The sequence below is a fragment of the Xyrauchen texanus genome, chromosome 19, assembly GCF_025860055.1.
Source record: "Xyrauchen texanus isolate HMW12.3.18 chromosome 19, RBS_HiC_50CHRs, whole genome shotgun sequence".
In the NCBI taxonomy this organism is placed as follows: domain Eukaryota; kingdom Metazoa; phylum Chordata; class Actinopteri; order Cypriniformes; family Catostomidae; genus Xyrauchen; species Xyrauchen texanus.
In genome coordinates, this window is record NC_068294.1 from 25,199,726 (window position 1) to 25,217,334 (window position 17,609).

At 36.6% G+C, this 17,609-nt stretch overlaps 1 protein-coding gene across 1 annotated transcript; it reads right to left on the reverse strand.

The window, feature by feature from the left end:
- Positions 1–13,276: 13,276 nt before the first annotated feature.
- LOC127659792 (interleukin-12 subunit beta-like) lies at positions 13,277–16,328 on the reverse strand. The gene is made up of 7 exons (XM_052149748.1): positions 16,232–16,328; positions 15,124–15,393; positions 14,779–14,881; positions 14,331–14,509; positions 13,728–13,897; positions 13,492–13,598; positions 13,277–13,340 (listed from the first exon to the last, which is right to left on the reverse strand). Exons 1-7 carry the CDS (start codon positions 16,326–16,328, stop codon positions 13,277–13,279), a joined length of 990 nt encoding a protein of 329 aa, XP_052005708.1.
- Positions 16,329–17,609: the final 1,281 nt, after the last annotated feature.

Consider the following 17,609-nt stretch of genomic DNA (forward strand, 5'->3'; position numbering starts at 1 on the left):
CAGTGAGGCATTTACAAGTGAATGGGGGCCAATCAGTAAATGGTAAAATGCTCAATATTTTAAAAGTATAGCCACAAGACATAAACAATATGTGCTAACATGATTTTAGTGTTATAAAAATAGCTTACTAAACTTTTCTGTGTAAAGTTATAGCTAATTTTACAACTTCATTGCCATGATGATGTTGTCAACAAACCCTAAAACGACTGTACAAAATGACCATTTAAACAACTTTACAGCTCAAATAATACATGAGTTTTAACAGAAGTCATGTAAGTGCTTTTATAAAACAATAAGCTTCACATTTCTGCCTTTAAACCCTCCAGAAATGGCCCTATTCACTTCCATTGTAAGTGCCTCACTGTAACCTCAATCTTTGCTCTTTTTTTTTAAGAAAAGGATGGATGAGTTGATAGATAGATCTATCTATCTATCTATATATACATTATCTACTTTGTGTATACAAAATCAATTTTCTATTTGGTGATACCTTGCAGCCAGGTTTGCACATGCTAAGGTTTCACATATAGGATTATGTAATTCTTTGAGTCCGAATAAATGTCACTTTGGTGGGTTGTGATGTATGAAATGTGCCCTAAATTTGGGTGTTATGTAGTTGGGGCAAGCTGTAAGTAAGTGGAATTATATCTCGATCTCTCTTTTCACTCACAATCAGAGAATAAGAGCAAATATACTGTGGTTAAAAATTGAACTTCTGCACGCTGCATGGGGAATTGCCATCTCCAAACATCTAGAAATTTCTCCTCTTGTGGTCAAGCCAGTGTGAGAATGCATCGCTGCCTCAGCTGTTCACTGATTTTGATTACATGAACTTCCCTCCCATATAAGCATATGACTGAACATCATTTACAGAGTGTGATGTAGCATCTGAGGAATATACGGTAAATGTCCATTCTGTAACAAAATAAAATGCTGTCACATGTGTAACCCACAAGAGCAGTCCCAAAAGCTGCAATCTTGTGTGTAACCCATGACAGCAGTCCACATTTAGAATATTGAAAACACAGAGAACCTTTACCTGCATGAGATTTTATCATTTAAACCATGTAGGTCTGTATAATCCCCCATTATCTGCAATTCTTTTCTATTGTTAATTTGTGTTAAAAATTGACTGTGGTGACAAAGGTTCAGAATCAGAGATCACAAGACATTTACAATTTACCAGTATTTACAAAATATTATATCTGGTAGAAAGTTTGTTGTACTACTAGACAATGTGTGTTCAATAGAACATTAAAAATCAAACATATAGCTACAGACAGTGTTTCTGATTAATATGTTGCTAGACATAGACTGTAAATCTTTTAATTATAAGCATGTTGTCACGAATTGCCGACAATGAAGGCAGACGAAGGTTGAGGATCCAAATGCAGCTTTCTTTATTATTAACAAAACACAAAGGAAAACCCCCAGTGGGGAAATAAACATGAATAGAGAACTCGGGCAGGGAACACAAACCAGGCTAACTACACTCACAAACATTAAACGATAGACAAGGACTGAACCAAAAACCGGGGTATAAATACATGAACAAGGGACAAAGGGGCCAATGAACAAACAGAACTCAAAACAAGATAACGAGATGACAAACAGAAGCAAATGGCAAACTAATGAGGACAGGTGAAAACAATGACAGAAAACACGAACGCTAACAAGAAGACTATGGAATAACAAAAGGGACAAAAATGGAAAACAAAGGGGCAACGGTAAAACAAGACAAGGTCATACATAACACATGTAGATGTTTCTATCAGCCTCAAAGAGCACATGTCCCAATGGGAGTGAGCCAATATTCTCTTTTAGTCTCTGTACTTCATAAGTAGGTCAGCAATCTGTACCCTCTTTACTGTCTCTCATAATGGTGTTGAGGAAATGGTTCTCAGATCAAACAGGGTTTACACTTGCTCTGAAAAGTCTCTGATGAGGAGGGACTGTGGCCTTCTCAATTAGCGCTGCATAATTATGCCTACTTTAATTAATCTCAAACTCATGTTAGTGGTGAGGCTTGATGAAACTTCAATGGATAGGTAAAATCACAGATAAAGTACTGGATGTAAGCTTAAGGCATGCAAAGAACACAAAGTCAATGTGAAGCCCTGTTCACATACTTCTGTAATGTGACATATATGTATTTCCACGTGATTTTCGATTAGAAAACACAACCTATAGTGACATCAGTGGAAAAGCAAAGTCATTTCAGAGGAAGAGCAAGTTATAAAATAATAATTCTATTAAATTTATGGTAAAATACCAGCTGCTGTGTCTGCCAGCCATTGGCCATAAAAAATATGGTAACCATATTTCAGGCTTTACAGGATGCAATTTTGATGCCTGTATATTTTACGGTTAACTACTGTTTATAATATTAAACTATATAAACATGACATTTTAACTATGACAGTGCTCAGTGTTACTCACACAAACACAAACACCATCAGTGTAACATAAACTAAAATAATGCAAGCAATAACATTTATTACATAATATATAACACACTAATGTACATAAAAATAAGAAGAAACAACTATTCACATAAAATATAATGAAAATGTGACTTCTTTGAATGCCCAATTAATGTTTTTCACCATCATTTTAACTTTAATTTTACATTATTATACCCGTAAAATTACATATATTAAATATGTATGATACATTTTTACCATATAATTTAAGATAACTAACCAATTAACGTTTTTTTACTGTTGCATTTTTACATTCTTTTACCTATAAAATTACAGACATTTTTTTACAGGGATTTGGAGGTGAAGTAAATATAGCAGAAAAGATTAAGTTCTTTTTTTATTGGATAAGTTAGTTTAAGTGTGAACGTGAAAATATTAAGTAGATTCTTCTTTTGTACTCATTTTAAATGCAAAAACGCATGCTCTAGCTTAAGTAAATATATGATTATTATTACATTTATGATTATTTGTTATATTTACAATACATCATCATGTATCAATCTAAAGTAGAAATATTTATTTGCTAATTTGATAAAATTTTACGAGTAAATTAAAAAAGTTAATTTACATCACTTTTTGAAGCTTGAATAATTAAATGGCTTGCATGGTTTCTCTGTTTGTAAGTTGATTTACACAGTTTTTATATGTTGATTTTGTTGTTATGTTTGGTAAATTCTTGTTTTGTGAAGTCTGAAGTTCATTTTCTACTAAAATTTCAGTTGTTCCCTGTGTTTTGTGCACTAAGTGTTCAGGTCTGCGAGCGCAGATCTGAATCTTGATTCTATTGCCATTAACGCAAGGTGATATAATAGACTATATAGCATGCATTAAGCTTCCCTGTGGAAGGCCTCCATGTGTCACGTGGTACATGACTGAGTACATTAAAAAAGCATTGAGATGCCAGCACACTTTAAAGGCATAGATTCATTCAGTCCCTTGAGTAAAACGTACAAACAAAGAGTGAGTAAACTTTACTTGAGAATTTCAAATTAAAGCAACCAAGAACTGTGTGTAGCCTTTACTTGAAAATAGACTCCAATTATTTTCAGTGTGTATTAAAAATGTACATAGAGTAATTTTAGGGTCAATTTAGATTTTATATGGACTTTACAAATACATTAAACATGCAAATGCAGAAAATGCACAGGGTCTTTACAAAATCCATTATCTGTAATGGTGTTTAATGATTTGCACATTTTTATTCTCACTGACCTCATTTAAAATGTAAAACTCATTAATTGTCTGGTTGGTGACTAGTGGAATTCCAATCATTCAGAACGGCTTGTGACACCTATGATGGCATTTCCCATTATAATTTTTTTTTTCCCCTGTTCTTTTTACACTCTCTTCGTTATTTACTTGAATTGCCAATTTGGCCACAGTTATTCAATGGCATGTTTGTTTGAGTTAGTTCCTCAAAATCGCAAATTCACAAATTGTATAATTTTCAAAAATCCACAACCTTTGTTTTTCATAAAAGGCCATTCATAATGATCACTCATAAATAATAGTACTTTATGTATGTGTTTTGTTTTTTAGGCTTCAATAAATGGTTTGTTTTTAATCAATACTTGAACAATCAGTGATCAATAGGATAAGTGTTTCTTTTGATTTTATGTTGAAGTTCTGTGGAGAGAACCTTTGAAATGTGGTGAATAGCACTTGGTTTTGCTCCAATTTCTATAACAGTAATTCCTGTCTTGCTTATTGTTAGAAATAGGTCTACATCTCAGCTCTGTCCAAGAGGGAAAATGCTGAGTTGAGACATTCCTTTTTGTATGCATTATCAAACATCTGTTTCATATTAACTTGGAGTTGTAAGGAGCCCCCTCCTTTTCTTTCTCTGTCTATACTATATGTTTGTGTACTTTATACGATTGTCTGTGGCATGGTCCATCAGGCTCTCGTAGAGAGCAGCCTTTTCATATAGGTTTTGGGCTCTCAAGGATTCGAAGGAGTCTGTCATATGGAATTGTTATCTGTATGAGGTAATGTTTGTTCTTATTGGATAGTCCTGTAAACTCCCCTCCAATATTGCAATATATATATTTGTACGCTATATGAGCTGAGTTGAGCTACTTTGAATTCGCTCCCCAACGTTGGATGCTTTGTACTGATTCATTCACGACTCAATAAAAGACGGAGAGAAAAGGCACTGCTATCATTTAGAAGACTTTTATTTCTAACAATTGGGGGCTCGTCCGGGATTCTCCAAATGGTAAGAATCTAAATTTCCTTTTTAATGAGGAGTTGATTCTTATTGTTTGTTGAGAAATAATTTTAAAGTATATGATTATAATGTTATGATAGTGCCGTATTGCGTTATTGAAAGACCGTATAGGTCATCAGAGATTGATGACTCCCCGTGATTTAATTAATGCGGGAAGGGCGATAAAGGACATGATCAAGTTTATTTATCGTTAGTAGTGTACGGTCTCCTCGTATTTTTGATAAATGCGGGAAGGTTATCCTCTGTTTCTAATGAAATACGGGAAGAAAAAAGAAAGAGAAATGGATCCCCTCTTTTTTGTTATGTGAGTTCCCCGTAAGTTTTTGATCAACTGCGGGACGAACGTAAAGAAAATCTGATCAATTTTCTTCGTTGTGTGATTTCCTTACTTTTGTAAGAAGGATTGTTGCGAGATATCTCATAAAAAATCTCCGTCGTTTTTTTGGGGGTTTGTGAGTGAATCAATGCACAGTTTATTTTGATTTTTGATTTTTTTCTCTTCTTCCTCTTTCTCTATTCTTCTTTCTTTGCTTCCTTGACTAAAATGCTTTACTAACAATTGACACTGCAGAATTTTTCTTCTTTGTTTTTCTATTTGATTATTTGAATTTTCTATATTTGGTTTAGAGGAGAACAAATTTTTGTGTGGTTTCAAAAATGGGAAATAAAATAAATCCACCTTTATTTAATGAATCTCCGAAAGATTTTATGGATAGAAATAATCAAGCCTCTTTTACGGAACCTTATCTATCAAATTTAGCTGGCTGGTTAGAGGACAAAATACAATTAGATAAATTTCCGCGTGAAGGATCGTTTAAAGATACAGACATGACTGCAGCGAAAGACATGATTTTCGAAAATTGGGGTGATCCAGAATGGGACTTTGATTATATGAAACAATCCTGTAAAACTTGGATAATGATGAAAAAGTACTGGGATCGCGGACCTGACATAGATAAAGCTGCTGGAAAAAATAAAGATCGCAAATTCTCTCCCCCAAGGGCTCATCTCAGAGCACAGTCTGACAGAGTGGTGAGTGTTACTCAGTCAGTCTCACAGCCTGAGGAGAAAGACAAAACTTTTTTGAGTTATGATTATCTTCAGGCTCCGTTAGTGTGTGAGCCCGTGAAAAATAAACTGTATCCTGATTTGAAAGCTGCGACTGCATTTCCGTTCGTGGAAACTGCAGAAGGATTTAAGGTTCATCCGTTGCCTTTTGCTGATGTTATAGCTATCACTACGAATAATTTTTTAACGATGTCAATTGATGACCTTGACATGCGTTTATGTGAGCTTTCCTCTGCTGGAGCCTTTGCTTCCTCCAAAGGAAAAACTCTGATAATGTTACAAGTTGATGCCGCTGCTCAGAAACGTCCGTTCTTTCACACAAAAAAGCCTGTTAAATGCTATTGCTGTGGTCGCTCTGGACATCTTGCAGACAAAGAACTGAGCAACAGCCTAATAGAAGCCAGATGCGTAAGCGCTCTAGTGACTATGAGAAAAAATACCCTCCTCCTAACCGGAGACAGAGTGTAACACATTCAGATAGATATCCAACTGAATGGAACCGCGCCTGACGGTGCGAGAGAGCAAAGAGTCTGAATTGTCACAACTTTCGATGCAATATCCAAATAAATCAAATGTTTTGCCATTCCTTGAATTAAATGTGGACCATAAACCATACATGTTTTTAATCGATAGCGGCGCTTCGGTGTCCTTGTTATCTTCCGATGTGTACTCAGCCTCCATCACGGGAAAGTAAATTAATTCTGTAGGGATTAATAATGTTCCTGTGAAATGTGAATTGACGCCCGCCTTACCAATTACTTCTAAGGATGTACCGACATTGTTTAAAATGCATGCTTTTGCAATCATACCGAATTCTCCATTCTGCCTGTTAGGTAGGGACTTGATGCATAAACTTGGTATGAAATTGAATTTTGACTCTAACTCTTTGACACTTCTGTTCCCTTCAGTTTTTTCCATTACAACCGACACAGGAAGTGCTCTTGTTGAAGATTCGTCTGCAACTGTGCTGATACCAGAAATTTCGGGAGTCAACCCTCAATTGTGGGCAGAACACAAGGATGACGTAGGGTTAATAGATATCCAACCCTACAGGGCGAATTTGATAAATACTAAGCCTGTGTTTCAGAAACAATACCCGCTTTAAAAGGAAAACAGAGGAGGGAAATTAAACCTCTCATTACTCGATTTTTGGAACAAGGCATTCTGGTTCGAACTCATTCACCTTATAATACACCAATCAATCCAATTAAAAAAGCTAATGGTACTTGGCGTTTAACGCAAGACCTGAGAAAAATTAATGATTTGATCAAACCACTTGCTCCTATTGTACCAGAAGTTCAGGCTATAATTAATTATATTCCTTCAGAACATAAATGTTATTCTGTTATTGATTTAAGCTCCGCATTTTTCAGTATTCCTGTTCATCCTGATACTCAGCCACTATTTGCATTTTGTTTTCAGAATTGTCAATACAGTTGGACGCGTCTCCCTCAAGGGTTCAGAGATTCTCCGGCTGTTTTCTCCGCTGTAGTGCATGATACACTGAAAGATGTCAAACTCCCTCCAGACACCTGCCTGCTGGTCACTGGTGCCTCTGAGGACATGTGTGCTGCTGCCACAAAGATTGTTTGCAGTGTTATGGCTGACGCTGGTTTCAAGGCATCTAAAGACAAACTTCAATGGGTGCAGAGAAAAGTCAATTACCTTGGACATGAACTGTCACAAGGCCAAGTTCGTCTGTCTGCGGACAAGATCAAAGCCATCGCTACATTTAAGCATCCATCCACACGGAAGCAAATGCAAAGCTTCCTGGGACTGGTAAATTACTGCCGCCTGTGGGTGCCTAATTGCTGACAAAATCCTGCGAGAAGCTACGCTGGGTGACAAAGACGATATTACATGGACAAGTGAGATGAATCAAGCATTCAAACATTTGCAATCATCACTCTTAAGGCCGCCTGCCCATGGCCTACCCTGTTACACACAAGACTTTCATCTATACGTGTACGAAAGTGGTGGCACAGCCGCAGTAATCCTGGCCCAAGAGCATGGGGGCACTTTCCGTCCAATAGCTTATTTATCTAAGACCCTTGATTCAGTCGCTAAGGGACTTCCGGCTTGTTTGCGTGCAGTGGCTGCCACAGCAATCATGATACAGGATGCTGAAAAGGTTGGTTTGTCACATCCTCTCATTGTACATGTTTCTCATCAGGTAGGAGCCATTATGCATAATATTTCGACTCAACACATGACTGCCCAACGCCGTTCTGGCTATGAGGCTATATTGTTAGCTACTGCTAATGTAACGTTGAAAGTAACTTCTGTTATTCATGGCCCTACTGTACATTTGCATAGGTTGCTGACACAAGGTGAATTTGAGAGCGACGACCACGACTGCCTGAACAGGATCCAAATTTCGACTGCTTGCAGGCCAGACGTTTCCACGTCTGTCCTGGAGGAGGGAATCCATTGGTATATTGATGGATCCTGCTTTAAGCCAAATGACAGTACATATTTGTGTGGTTATGCTATTGTTGAATTGCCTAATAAAGTAATTGAAGCGTATTCACTGCCACATAAATCAGCACAAGTCGCAGAACTGATTGCTTTAACAAGAGCTTGTCAATTGGAAAAAGGTCAGTGTATCAACATATATACTGACTCCAAATATGCGTATGGCGTAGTCCATGATTTTGCTAAATTGTGGGAGGAAGGAAATTTCAAAACCTCCGAAGGAAAACCAATTTCGCATCACAACATTGTGGCCGAGCTGATTAGTGCAGCACAGCAACCATTGAAGCTTGCTGTAATTAAAGTAGCTGGTCATAAAACAGGTGAATCTGACGAGCCAAAGGAAACAGATTTGCGGATGAAGTAGCGAAATGGGCAGCAAAAGAAGCAATATGTAGTCCGCATGTAAATTAACAAAACAGTGAAGTGCCAATGATAAATTCATCATTGATTAATGATTTGGATGTTAAAATCTTACAAGCGAATCCTACTCAAGATGATTTGACTCATTGGGCAGCCAATGAAGAAAACCAGATCAAGTTGGTATTTTAAGAGATAAACAAGGTATAATCGCGCTACCAGCATCTACTGTTGTAATGCTGTGTAGGCATTATCACGGTGTATCACATGTGTCAAAAGAGAAAGTGATACAAAATTTGAATCAATCATACTGCATTGCGAACATTCGAAGAAATACTTGATATTGGATGCTTGCCTGGTGTGTGCGCAAACAAACAGGCACAAGGCAATCAGCCATGATGCTTTACCGCATCCTGAACTTCCTTTCAATATTTACAGATCGATTTTACACACATGCCTCCATGTGGAAATCACAAGTATTAGCTCGTGATTATTGATTGATTTACTAAGTGGCCTAAGGCTTTTCCGTGTGGAAAAGAAGACGCAAAGACAGTAGTGAAGGTTCTTGCCAAAGAAATTATACCGCGTTTCGGTATTCCAACTGTTATAGCAAGCGACAATGGAACTCCATTTGCTTCTAAAGTAACACAATTATTAGCTAAAGAACTTAGTATTAATTGGCATTTTCATATCCCGTATCATCCTCAGTCTTCGTCAAACGTGGAACGTTTGAACAAAACGATAAAAGAACGTCTTAATAAAGCATGCTTAGATACGGGCAGAAATTGGGTTGATTTATTGCCTGCTGTACTGACGGAAATGAGAATGTCTCCGTCAGCCACTACAAAAATGTCTCCCTTTGAAATTCTCATGGGTAGACCTTTCCCGACCCCTTGGGTCAGAGGTCGCGCTGGCAATCTTTCCACAGGTGACACGGAGGTGATCATCGCGGATTATGTGGATTCCCTAATTAAAATATTAAATGACATAAATGATGATATCTCTCTCCCTCTGCCTGCAGAAAGTTCTACTCATTTGTTCCGAATCAGCAGGTTCTGTTGACGTATCTGAAACCAACGAAGTTAGGTGAGCCAAAGTGGGCCCAACTACTGTACTGCCGGTGACCCGAACGGAGGTGCTGACTGATCTTCAACCACAGTGGATCCACGCAAGCCGCGTGAAGCTTGCTCCAGAGGAGGGCCTTACTGATTCAAGGTGAACGGTGAAAGCATTGGAGGAGCTGAACACGCAGCGCCAGTGCCTAACCGGGATCTTTGAATTAGCAGGACCTGAGGAGGGACCCGGAACAGTCAACATGACAACATTCCTACTGACACTCTGCATATGGCAGGTGTTCATGCTTGCATATGCCTGTTCAGTATCAACACAACAGTAAGGAGTCACAAGTGTAATTCTAATTCCTAGAAATAATGTATGATGGTTTATGTTTTATGGTAATATTAAATGAAGATGTTTTTTGTTATGAAGGTACGGGTAAACACCCGGAAACTAAGATACATAGAATGTGATGCCTCAAATGACCCTGAAGTATATCTAGACAGTGTTGGATAGCCAAGAGGTATTAAATGTTTGGATTAATTCTTGGCTAAAGATGGAGTAGGAATATGTAAAATATTTGGTGATAAATGCTATACATACATCCTGGGTCACATTGATGATGATGATGGTGAATTCATGAAGGTATGAAAGGAAAGGGATAAGTTGAATAAGGAATTAGCTGATAGCGTCAGGGAATATGGGGACATTTTCCAATGTGTTTGGGTGGTTCGCACCCTGGATGTCTTCCATTATATCGATTGCTATATGCATTCTACTTATGTTATTATTTGGCCTATGTTTGTTACAATTACTAATGCAAAAGAGTGACTGTTATGTTTGTACATATATAACTGAAAATGATGAAGATGGTCATATCATAGCTGATGGTATAAATAATATGACAAAAAATTGTTGATGAATTACAGAGAAGAGAAGTGGATGATAGAAATGGGTTTGGAGATTGGATTACAAGTTGGAAACAATTACTTGTATCTTCTTTAATACCAATTGGAGTTATACTGTTAATTCTTTCATTTATTGTTTGCTGTATTATTCCATTCATTAGGATGTTGATTTATCGTTCTATGAATACTTTTGTATTCTCTCAAATATTCCTTAGCAAACAGAACTATCAAGTACTAATGACTTTGGAAGAAATGTTTGATTGAAATATGTTTCATGTATTATTCTGTAATAATGGACATGCTGAGAATAATGTAATGTGATAATTATGTTATATTATAACTGTCATTATCAAAGGGGGCACTGTTAGAAATAGGTCTACATCTCAGCTCTGTCCAAGAGGGAAAATGCTGAGTTGGGACATTCCTTTTTGTATGCATTATCAAACATCTGTTTCATATTAACTTGGAGTTGTAAGGAGCCCCCTCCTTTTCTTTCTCTGTCTATACTATATGTTTGTGTACTTTATACGATTGTCTGTGGCATGGTCCATCAGGCTCTCGTAGAGAGCAGCCTTTTCATATAGGTTTTGGGCTCTCAAGGATTCGAAGGAGTCTGTCATATGGAATTGTTATCTGTATGAGGTAATGTTTGTTCTTATTGGATAGTCCTGTAAACTCCCCTCCAATATTGCAATATATATATTTGTACGCTATATGAGCTGAGTTGAGCTACTTTGAATTCGCTCCCCAACGTTGGATGCTTTGTACTGATTCATTCACGACATACTGCATGATTATTCATGATTGGTGAGACTTGGCATACACAATGGATACACTCAAGATTTAATTAAAAGCATGTGGATATTTTACAGTGTGTCATATACTGTTTAATCATGGAAGGACATCAGAAAAATTTCAGTCATTTAATTCTGTAATACAATAATAAATACAATTATTTCTATCATAGAATGTATAGAAACATACATAAGTTACTAATGTTACCCCAATTCCGAAGAAGTTGGAAGAGTATGAAAAATGCTAATAAAAACAAAAAGGAGTGATTTGTAAATTAGATTCACCCTTATAATTCACCTATATTGAAAGCACCACAACTACACATAATATTATGTTTTACCTTGTGAATTTTATTGTCGTTTATGAAAATACAGTAATTTCAAATCAGTTGATTGGAACACACTCCAAAAAAGTTGAGACAGGGGAAATGTAAGACTAATAACAATTTGACAAGTTGAAATAACAAGGTGATGTGAATCAGGTGAGGCAATTGTGTCATAGTATATAAGGAGGCTCCCAAAATAGCCTAGTCCTTCAAGAGAAAGAATCATTCAAGACTTGTCAATTTGCCAACAGATGCTTCAGCAAATAATCCAGCACTTTGAGAACAATGTTCCCCAAAGACAAATTGGAAGGATTTTGGGCATTTCACCCTCTACAGTGCACAATATAATTTAAAGATTCAAGGAATCTTGTCAAATCTCAGTGCGTAAAGGGCAAGACGAAAAGCACTTCTGAATGCTAGTGATCTCTTATCCCTCAGACATAGCTGTCTTAAATAACATCAATCATCTGTAATGTATATCATGAACATGGGCTTGGGATACCTTTAGTAAACCTTTGTTAGTCAACACCACTTGCCACTGCATCCACAGATGCTAGTTAAGACTTCACTATGCAAAGCAGAAGCCCTACATCAACACTGTTCAGAAGCGCTGCCGACTTCTCTGGTCTCGGTCTCATCTTAGCTGGATAGTAGAACAGTGGAACTGTGTTTTTTTGGTCCAAAGAGTCAAAAGACTTTGAAAAACAGAGCCATCATGTTATCTGGGCCAAAGCAGAAAAGGACCATCCAAGCTGTTATTAGCGTCAGATCCAAAAATCCAGTGTCTGTATGAGCCAGGGGTGTGTCAGTGCCCATGGAATGGGTAACTCTCACATCTGTGAGAACACCATGAATGCAAATTTTGGAGCAACATTTACTGCCTTCCAGCACTGTCTTTTCCAGGGATGTCCCTGCATTTTCCAGAAGGACAATTTCAAAACTACATACTGCCCGGATTACAAGTACATGGCTGTGTAAGCAGAGAGTGTGTGCTAGATTGGCCCGCCTGCAGTCCTGACCTGTCTCCAATTGAGAATTTGTAGCACATTAATAAGCACACCATCCAGCAATGTAGACCCTGTACAATTGTGCAGCTAAAGACCTACATAATGGATGAATGAGGGAAAATTCTACTTTCTAAACTTAACAAACTTGTGTCTTTAGGGCCCAAATGCTTAATAAGTGCTTTTAGAAGAAATGTTTCATAGTGGTAAACACTAGAATGTCCCAACTTTTTTGGAGCATGTTGCAATCATCTGATTTGAAGTTACTGTACATAAAAAATAAATAAAAAAAAAACAATGAAATTCTCAGGGTAAAACATCATGTAATGTGTTGTAGAGCTTCTAATATAGCAAAGGGTGATTATAATTGACAAATCACTCCTTTTTGTTTTTATTAGCATACTGTCCCAACTGTTTTGGAATTGTGGTTGTACAAGAACACATATTATGTCTTTGCATTACATTATACTGTATAGCATGACCAAAGTAGGTCTAATAGGTTGTAGCAGTCAGTCATCATTCATAACTACAGGAAGCAAAATTCTACTTAAAATCACTGCAATAAATACAATAAATTAAAACATCTTAATTAGCTGTTGTTCTCGGTTTCTCTGTCTCCTGTTTTTCCTTGTATTACATCTGGAAAAAAAGGGACAGAAAAGGTTTGCATTACAATGTTTTTCGAAACCTTTCTAAAAACAAAACACAAATGTTAAAATCACTTATTGGGGATATGGAACTCAATTTATTGGATCTACTGAAGAATACTACAGACATTAAATATACTTACTTATACTGGCTCCACTCACTCCATGAGGAACTGAAGAACTCATCCCGTGCTCTCACACATACGGTCCTTCCTTTTGTCACTGGTAGTTGGTGACTTTTTACAGTTAGCTGTAGTGTGATTAATAATTTAACATGCTGTTATATGATTACAATTTATTATAATCTACCCATAAAAGACATTTGCCAAGCTTTTGTAATGCAAAGGTTATGCAGTCTTTCATTCAGTATAAACATTACCTCTAGTGAGTTTGGTTTGGAGCAGTCGCATTTTTTGCGTTTCCGACAGCGAATCTCTTTCACTCGGAAGGTGAGAGGGAAGTAGGAGGCTGGCGTGCTCCAGGATTGTGGGTACCCTAATTCTACAGCTGTTTGATTGATCACGTTAATCGCCACCATATCAGGCCTCACTATGGAATGGACATTGAAAAACATTAAAAGCCACATTTCCCTTTCCGGTGAGTGGTCTGTTGCTACCATACTGTGAACCTGTCTTGTGGTAACATCTAAATTAACAGCCAAAAAGTAGTGTTTAATAAGATTCAATCAAACTGACTACATCAGTTTACACCAATAAATGCCATTTTTAAGGGTTAGATCAAGAAGAAATACATCCTTAAGGTAACAATTGCAGGTTGCCACTTTTTAGCGCATATGTGCTTTGGTTAAACAATATAACACAAACATGAGCTTGTCCAGTTGCCTGTCCAAGAATTCTACTTGTCCAGTGAGAATAGAAGGCAGAAACTGTTTTATAATATCAACTGCATGCTACTGAATACAAATATTCTAAGGACCTATCTCAGTATATAATGGCACTCCTAGAGGTTTTTGAGTGCTTACCAATATCCATGATGAGGAACTTTGTGGAGTAGGTTTCTACAACAAAGCTGCTTCTGAAGTAGATGGTTAGGTTGATGCGTTCCACCTCTTCTGCATAAGGACAGTAGTCTTGGTCTAAGCATGTGATACTCTGTCCACTGGAATCCAGACTGCAGCTGATGTTGCTTTTACCGTGAGCGCTGGATGAGAATCAGTTTGAGTCTCTTAGCTTTCTCCGCCACACACTCCTCACATCAAAATTAAATGCAAGGGATCTATGACTTCTGTCTTGTTTTGTATGCCTTTTTAATGTATATGTATATTTATATATTGTTTGTGATGTATTGTATGGTGAAGCAATTTTCCACAACGTGGACAATAAAGTTAACCAACCAACCAACCAATCAACCAACATTTGCTGCAATAGTAAATTAGTTTAGATACCGTAGAGCAAGGTTGGGAAACTTACCGTGTGGCTTTGATATGAGCAACGTGTCCCTCCCTGTTTGTACCCCATGTCCAGGAACATTGGAAGGAGCCTCCATAGCTATTTGTTGAACAATGGATGTAACCTGGTAAGGTTAAAATAAAATATAAATTCTTTTGAAACCACTTGGTTCATTTTTGATAATGTTGTTTGATTTCAGTTAAACAAATAGAAAATAATTGTGTTATTAAGAAAGGCACATTGAAATTAATTTCAAAAAGTAGTGACACATGTGTTTTACTTTAAAAGCTTTAAAAATGTCAAATTAACTGTACTGAAAGGGGTTTCACCAAGTACTATATTATAGTATGTAAAAGATGGCTCTACCTTTTCCAGGTGTGTTCTTGATAATCTTTCTGAAGGTCCACTGAGCCAGCACCAGTGTGTGGTTCAGGTAGGAGCCCTCATTGTTGAAACAGGAGTAGTTGCCCCCCTTCCACCCCTCTACTGTTACCATAATCCTGTTTCCTTGGGCCTCCAGGCCCTCCTCTAGGTTTTTGGTCCATGTAACTTTTTTCTCTTCATAGTCTTCTCTACAGATAAGTGGAACTTGTACTATATTGACATCTTTAGCCACATCCACACCCACCACAAGCACTGATGACAGACAATTGAAAAATAATAGATCATAATACATCGAGATATATAATAACACAATAAAAGCATAATTCACCATTCATGAAGATATACTGTATATACAATTAAAGTTAATATATTTAGGCATTTACACTCACTGACCACTTTATTAGGTACACCTACTTATTAATGCGATTATTTAAATCACTAATCAGCCAATCGTGTGGCAACAGTGCAATGCATAAAATCATGCAGATATGGGTCAGCAGCTTCCATTAATGTTTACATCAACCATCAGAATGGGGAACAATTTGTGATCTCACTGATTTAGACTGTGGCATGATTGTTAGTGCCAGATGGGCTGATTCGAGTATTTCTGTAACTGCTGATCTCCTGGGATTTTCATGAACAACAGTATCTAGAGTTTACACAGAATGGTACCAAAAAACAAAAAACGTCAAGTGAGTGGCAGGACGGAAACACCTTGATGAGAGAAGTCAACAGAGAATGGCCAGATTGGTTCGAGTTGACAGAAATGCTACAGTAACTCAGATAACCACTCTGTACAACTGTAGTGAGCAGAATAGCATCTCAAAATGCACAACATGTCGAACCTTGACGCGGATGCACTACAACAGCAGAAGAATATGTCGGGCACTTAGGATATATTGCCATATATCAGATTTCTGTATGGGTATATAATAAAATATGCACCAACAAAAATTCAATAAACAACACACTGGCCAAGCCAGTGTTCATTTTATTCCAGGAGTTCATTAAACCCAAACATGTATGTTGCATTTTTGTTGAAATTAAACATGGAGAACATTGCACATGGACATGATTCACACAAACAAACCATTTGGTTTGAGTGTCCAGTAGCCCTCAGCTCTTTTGATTGCTCCCACTGCAGAGAAATGGAGGAACAACAAAGTTCCAAACAAGAGAAAAAACATCTGAAGGTACATAAAAGAAGAAGAAGAAGAAAACAGTTTAGATTTTGCATTGAGATAATGTACTCTTATACAGGAACAATTATTTTTTTTTTATCAGGTAACTTAAACATTGTGATTCCTAAATTTAGCACATTTTAATCAAGTCAAAAAATATGAATCAAGCTGACTTCATTAGGCTACACTAAGAAAACTATTTAACCTCCAAAAATCACATAGGTCAGCCAGAAAAAGTAATCCAGAATGTCTTCAGAAGCAATCTGATAGGTGTGGGTAAGAAACAGACTAATAATTTATTAATTTTGTACTATAAATTCTCCTCCCTGTTCAGTCATTCTCCACTTTAACTTTCACATTCTTCTTCTTGTGTTTTTGGTGATTCACATTCTTCATGCATATCCCCACTACTTGGCAGGGAGAAGAATTTGTAGCAAAACTGGACTTAAATATTGATCTGTTTGTCACCTATCATATCACTTCTGAAGACATTCATTTAACAACTGGAGTCTGTATGGATTACTTTTTTGCTGCCTTTATGTGCATTTTGGAGTGTCAAAATTTTGATATTATTCATTTGCATTGTATGGACCTACAGAGCTGAAATATTCTTCCTAAAACCATAGTTTGTGTTCTGCAGAAGAAAGAAAGTCATACACATCTGGAATGGGTGAATAAATGATGAGAGAATTTTCAATTTGGGTTGAACTATCCCCTTAACATGAACTAACAATGAACAAGACTTTTACATCACTTATTAATCTTGGTTAATGTAATTTCAACATATAGAAATAAAAAAAAGTTGTGTATGTTAACATTAGTTAATGCACTATGGACTTACAATGAACAATTGTATTTTTATAAACTAACATTAACAAAGATGAATAAATGCTGTAAAAATTATATTGTTCATGATACCTAATGCATTAAATAATGTTAATGAATGGAATCTTATTTGAAAGTGTTACCACTATTTTTTAAGGGTTAGGTCAGGTGGAAATAGCTCATTAAGGTACACTGTAAAAAGTAGTGACCTGCTATTGCTATCTTAATATTAGATTTCTACTTAAAAATGACTTTTTGTCACTTAATGTAGTCAGGTTGATATAGTCATATTTAATCATATTGTTCACTTCAATAAAACTTGTTAGGATTTTACTACAATATGCACAATTAAACTAAACCATCACAAATAAAAAAATTTTCCAAGATATTTTTGAAAAGACAAAGAAGCACCAAGCATTATACAAACATTTGAATAGATTACACAATATAACACACTGAAGA

What these genes read in the sequence shown, in the direction of transcription:
- LOC127659792 (XM_052149748.1), bottom strand. Translation starts at nt 16,328, where the DNA reads ATGTTTTTTCTCTTGTTTGGAACTTTGTTGTTCCTCCATTTCTCTGCA. An exon ending in GCTCATATCAAAGCCACACG is followed by an intron (nt 14,510 to 14,778) that starts GTAAGTTTCCCA and finishes ATTCTCATCCAG; the next exon opens with CGCTCACGGTAAAAGCAACA. An exon ending in AGTGAGTGGAGCCAGTATAA is followed by an intron (nt 13,341 to 13,491) that starts GTAAGTATATTT and finishes CTTTTTTTCCAG; the next exon opens with ATGTAATACAAGGAAAAACA.